Source organism: Crocuta crocuta, unplaced genomic scaffold (genome assembly GCF_008692635.1).
Source record: "Crocuta crocuta isolate KB4526 unplaced genomic scaffold, BGI_CrCroc_1.0 scaffold51, whole genome shotgun sequence".
In the NCBI taxonomy this organism is placed as follows: Eukaryota; Metazoa; Chordata; class Mammalia; order Carnivora; family Hyaenidae; genus Crocuta; species Crocuta crocuta.
The window spans coordinates 689,364-695,363 of NW_027527624.1; the positions used below are offsets into that span (position 1 = coordinate 689,364).

Genomic DNA, 6,000 nt, shown 5'->3' on the forward strand with positions numbered 1-6,000 from the left:
TCCCTCTCTCTCTTCTGCCCCTCCCCTGCTCATACTCTGTCTCTCTCTCTCTTTCTCTCCAAAATGAATAAAAAATTTAAAAAAACAAAGCAAACATCTTGTACAGATTGATAGATATATGCAGTTATGAATACCTGATAATATTATTCTAAAGGGTAATGGAAAAGAGAGATCAACTATGTAAAATATTCCTGCTTAGGTTTCCTACAAAGCATCAAAAGTAAAGGGTTTAAGGTAGGCACTCCTTCTTCCTATTTAAAAGAAACTTAAAACATCCTTCTTTAGTGTAATATACCTAGAAGGATTAAGAATCCATACATAGAATAACATATACCACTATTCTTCCAGCCAAAATTCCATATTGCTCTTCCATCATCTGTTTGCCTCAGTGTGAAGACCAGATGGTTAGACCATAGTGAACCAAGAATCCTGAATACATAAGCCCTGACCATTGAGAATCTTATGTTTTTCTAGAGAAGATCGATGGTCCTCAGTAATAGGGGATAATCTTTTTTTTTTTTTTTTACATTCCTTGAGATGATAAAAAATAACCAACAACAAACAATCACTTCAAATATTTTCCAGAGAGTGCAGACATGAGGGCTGTGTTATAATGCCTGCCTAAACGAAATGTAGTTGATGACATTGCTGATGTCAAATCTCCAAGAATTTCCTTCCTTTTTTCTAACTCTTCCTCCTCTTTCCATTTTTCTTTAGCAATCGTGGTACTTTTTATCACCCTGAGACGCAGCAAAAAAGAGCCTCTGATCATCTCAGAGGAGGACGTGAGAGAGAATGTGGTCACCTATGATGACGAGGGGGGTGGGGAGGAAGATACCGAGGCCTTTGACATCACAGCCTTGAGGAATCCGTCTGCTGCCGAGGAGCTCAAGTATCGGAGAGATATCAGACCCGAAGTGAAACTCACCCCCAGACACCAGACATTGTCCACCCTGGAAAGTATAGATGTCCAGGAGTTTCTTAAGCAAAAACTGGCGGAAGCCGATCTAGACCCCAGCGTCCCACCTTATGACTCTCTTCAGACTTACGCCTACGAAGGTCAGAGATCGGAGGCTGGGTCCATCAGCTCCCTGGATTCAGCAACGACACAGTCAGACCAGGATTATCACTACCTTGGAGACTGGGGACCCGAATTTAAAAAGTTAGCCGAACTCTATGGAGAAATAGAATCTGAAAGAACAACTTAGGGGCTTAATTCTTGTAAACGTTCTATAAACGTTCTAGAATTCGCTTCCTGAGCAAGTGGAGATATAACCTCAGCAATGGCAAGGAAGACACGTGGAAACAGTACTTGGAACTGAGCAAGCTGTCCGCAGCTACTGTAGAAACAAGTGCCCTTTTCATGATCGAAACTGGGTCATTTAATCAGAAGAAAGTCAAATTGAAAACAAAACAAAACAAAATAGAGTAAAAGCTATTGTTCCTTGTGTATATTTTCAATTGCTCAATAAAGTCTGTGGTACTCTTTAATTAAGAATCCCTGAATGAAGCCAAACAATGACATTTGTTTCAATATCTTGTGATTTCTTTTCAAAGGCAAAACTAAACTGAAAGGTTCAAAATCACACAGGAGTAGGGGTGGTACACTGCAAAATGAAGCTTGTGCGGGTAATTGGGACCTCATTTTCCACTTCTCTGTGTGGACTCTTGAGCCTCACAGTCTGTTACTGTGCAAGATCTTATTAGCATTGTGTTATGTACAAATGCCATGAGGTTTATTCAGCACACGTGGCCATGCCTTCATGGACTTGTATGCGCCATTTTCCTTTGCCCTCCCCACTTCTTTTCTCCATAGGAAATTGATGGAACATGGGGACTTGCTGCTTGCTCTCTAATGTATGCAACTTCTGTGCACTTACCGTGCACTGCTCTGAACCACAGAGACCACTGTCTCTGTCCTGCCTGCCCTCCTTCATTTTCACAAAAGAACCCCCGCCCTTGTTTTGTTTTGTTTTTTTTTTTAATGGATAGAATGAATGGATTCAGTAAGATACACTCAGATAATCTGATATGTCAGGGAAAGATTTACTTTAAAAAATAGCCACACACCTTATCCTGCATAAAATATTGGAAAGCTCAGTTATTTTTTCCAGTCCATTTGCTTCCATACATTTAAGTCCACAGTTTTGATCATTCCGATACCTAAAGTTAGTTGTTGGACATTTCACAGGTTGGTTTAGACGTCGGTCTCATTTGCTTATTTATATGTACCTCACACGATAGCAATGTAATCTGAAAAGATGGTTCTCTATTTGGGTAATTCTTATAGACTTTGAATTGACTGACCTTTATTCCTTACACATGTTCAGATAGTCCTTGTCTCACTGGCTATTTCGTTCTTATCTGTTTGGGATCTATAGCAAAATGTATAAAACTGAAGCCAAAAATATAGGAGATTCAGAGTTATTATCCTTGGAAACGTGCCTCAAAGTCTCTGAGCTTCAGGGTCCCAAACTGCAGACTAGAGGTGGTACAAACTTCTTGCCTATCTCCTGGGTATGTGTGAGGATAAATAAGCATCTGTAAAAATGCTTTGTGCACTGCAAAGTGTTCTGTTATGTAAAGGCTTGCAGGCACTATCTGATTTTCTAAGTCTATTAGCTTATAAATATATAGCTCCACACATTTGAATAAAATATTATATTATCATGAGAGAATTTCATAAAACTTTCAACAGTAAAGCAACTGCTAACTAAACATATAATACACAAGTTTAATTATTTTGGTATTTTCCCAAATAAACTAATTTTCTTCAAATTTCTTGGGTTCTTTTTTCCTAAAATTGTTTAGATAATATTTGCTGTTGTTGCTATTGGTATTCAAATAAGCATAATAGTCCTGTCCTCCAAATATTACCATATTTATGTATTGCAGATAGATTGGAATTTGGAAATCCACAAATTAATAATTATCTCAAGGAGGAATTTTTCCTTTGCTCTTTGAAATTTATCAAAATCTAGTGTCCTCAAAATTTACATGGAAATTTCTGTCTGATTCTACCTATGTGCAAAATTTAAATTTTGCCTCTGTTTGCAACTGCCCTTCTACCATATTTCCGTTTAGAGGAATGGGAAGTAAGTAAGTTTAACTTGAATAATTCTGTGTTCTAAGCCTGAGGAATAAAATTTAATTTAAGCTTTTTACAACATTTTAGCTTTCCAGATCTGCTTTATCATTTTTTATATAGTAATGGTGTGGATTCCAGTATAAAGCTGTATCAGGAGAAATATTCAGGGGCTTTGGGTAATAACCTCTGGAGACACATACTCTGATTATACTAATGTTGGACTACATTCACCCTCCACATAGGGTCCCCCTTTGGAGACGACTATGGATTCTGGTCTTAGGACTTTCCTATATGCAAGGAGGAGCTGGAAGGTCAGGTTTTGGAACTCCATTACGTTAGGCTTTGGATTTCGATTTTTGATAAACTATTCACAACCTTTATTTTGCTTTGTGTTGTTTGATTCGTTTTCTTAATATTCACCCGGTAACTTTACAGAGGAGGGTGTGAAAGATGAAACTCTATGTGTACATTTAACCATTTTCATAAAAGACAAGGTCCTCTACATGATTTTGAGAACTAAAATGCTTTCCTGATTGCATTTTTTTATGAGAAAAAAAAAACACCTCAAATCCATCTAATTCTATTTGCTTGTTTGTTTGTTTGCTTGTTTGCTTTTAAAATTTTTATTTATTTTGAAATAGAAAGACAGAGCACGGAAGGGGCAGAGAGGAAGTGAGAGACAGAATCCCAACCAGGCTCTGCACTGTCAGTACAGAGCCCAATGCAGGGCTTGAACTCATGAAATGTGAGATCATGACCTGAGCTAAAATTAAGATTTGAAAGCTTAAATGACTGAGCCACCCAAGTGCCCCAGATCCATCTAATTTTTATTACACATTATAATAATAACGGATTTCATCTAAGCCCCTAATATTAAATCTAATATGGAAGCAAAATAGAGCTTTTGTAGCCCTGAAATATTATGTTTCTATGTTGATTTATTCTAGAATTTGTTAGTGTAAGGATTTCAAGTGCTATATTTTATATGAACTCTGAAATTAGGCAGTTATATCATTATAAGTATAAATTAGGTCTTTTTTTTTAACTCTGCTACTTTGAGTTAAGAAAAAAATGATAGAAATTCTCTGCAAATAGACTGAAGTAATTTTAACACTTAATATCTTGCTTTAAAAACTCCAGTTTGTCAGTGTCAAAAGAACATTCTCAAAAACTTTAGTGGGCAAAGAGTTTGCATATCAACTCTGAGTATTTAGTAGCTGCAGACAGTTATAAATCATGTGACTCCATACAGAATCAGCTATGGAATCACTCATGTCTCGAAAAACACGTTTTGTAAGCCTTAGTTGAGATAGATCTTGCATGACACTAAAGATGTATTGTCAAAAATTTTTTCTATGAGAAATCTGTACAAACATAGATTTTAGGTGGAGATCAACAACAAAATTATCCATAAAATAAGGCTCTATAAAAATTAACTTATGACTTTTCCTTAGCCTGGTACAAGAAGAAAAATATTCTGAGGGATATTGCATTCATATAACCACACACACACACACACACACACACACACACGACTTCTTAAAAAATATTGGACAGTAAAAGAATATTTAAAGTAGTGACTTGGATATTGATATGCAAATATGTGATGTATATACAAAATTTTAGTACTTAACATGTGAACAATTAGCCTTTATTTTGTATCCAGTCTCAGGCTAACCTTTAGGACTGTCCGTAATGAGGGCTGATTCACAAAGGTCTTTACACAGAGAAGACAAAATTGTTAGTTCTAAATCAAAATGTTACAAATGATTTATATTTTTAAAAATTTTTAATGTTTTATTTATTTTTGAGAGAGAAACAGACAGCATGAGCAGGGAAGGGTCAGAGAGAGAAGGAGACACAGAATCCAAAGACAGGCTCCAGGTTCTGAGCGAGCTGTCAGCACAGAGCCCTACGTGGGGCCATGAACCGTGAGATGATGACCTGAGCTGAAGTCGGACACTTAACCAACTGAGCCATCAAGGCGCCTCTACAAATGATGATTTAATGGACACAATGCAGCCATTAAATACTAACAAGTACTTTGACTGAGATACTTTGTATACCACATTGTAGTCAGAAATATGGGTAGAAAGGAGAAGGAGTACTGAGTCCACCATTTTTAGCAATGTAGAAAGCTTCAAAACACAATTAGTCATTGTTTAATTTGTTCTTACAGAGCTGCATAGGTTTGATTTGTTGTCTTCTTTTTGGTTTAGCTGAATATATAAAGAAAACAAACTGGAATTCAGTTAGACTCATTTATTTCAACAGCTATCAAGAAGTGCCAGTTAAGTGAGCATTGTAATAGGTATAATGGAACACACATATATCCAGTATTTTGGGGTAAGTCTACTTTGCTTTTTAGGATGGACGGTACTTGATTAGCTTTTTAACAAGTTAGAACTCTAAAACTGATTATTCCAGAAAGAGGAAAGAGTCCCATATTTCAAACTCAAATTGTACTTAGCTTCAAGGTGTGATAACATTCAATTAACTCACTTGGCTTTCAATTTTGAGAATAGAACAAATCTCAGAATAGTTCTTGGGAGATATGTGACTCAAATTTAAAGTTTCTCTTTCTCTCTCTCTCTCTCTCTCTCTCCCTCCTCTCTCTCTAGTCCTTTAGGATTAAAGGCAAATTAAATATTATCTAAAGGAAATAAAAACATTTCAACTTTCATTTTCTACATCATCTGCAGAAGGTAAATCTTTTTTGCGACACAAATTTAGAAATCTCCTAAACCCTACAGCCCAAAGTAGCTCACGACCATTTGAAGATAAAACCAGCACAGAAGCCACTCTCTTTTCCAAAGATTCCAAATACATCATTTTTAAATGAAAATTCAGCACTCGTCAACATGTCAAAAGATGTATTCTTAACTTATATCAGTGAAATATGTAGTTTTGTT

General features: G+C 36.2%; 1 protein-coding gene across 6 annotated transcripts in view; it reads left to right on the forward strand.

Moving 5' to 3' along the window:
* Positions 1-1,491, forward strand: part of LOC144238239 (cadherin-18) — a 595,479-nt gene extending 593,988 nt beyond the window's left edge. For 4 of the 6 annotated variants that reach the window (XM_077772003.1, XM_077772012.1, XM_077772021.1 and 1 more), the window contains one exon: positions 718-1,491. In XM_077772003.1, the coding sequence (XP_077628129.1) occupies positions 718-1,208 (491 nt within the window). In that variant the 3' untranslated portion in view covers positions 1,209-1,491. The remainder of the gene's footprint in view (positions 1-717) is intronic. The other 2 variants (XM_077772030.1, XM_077772038.1) reach the window with 1 other exon arrangement.
* Positions 1,492-6,000: the final 4,509 nt, after the last annotated feature.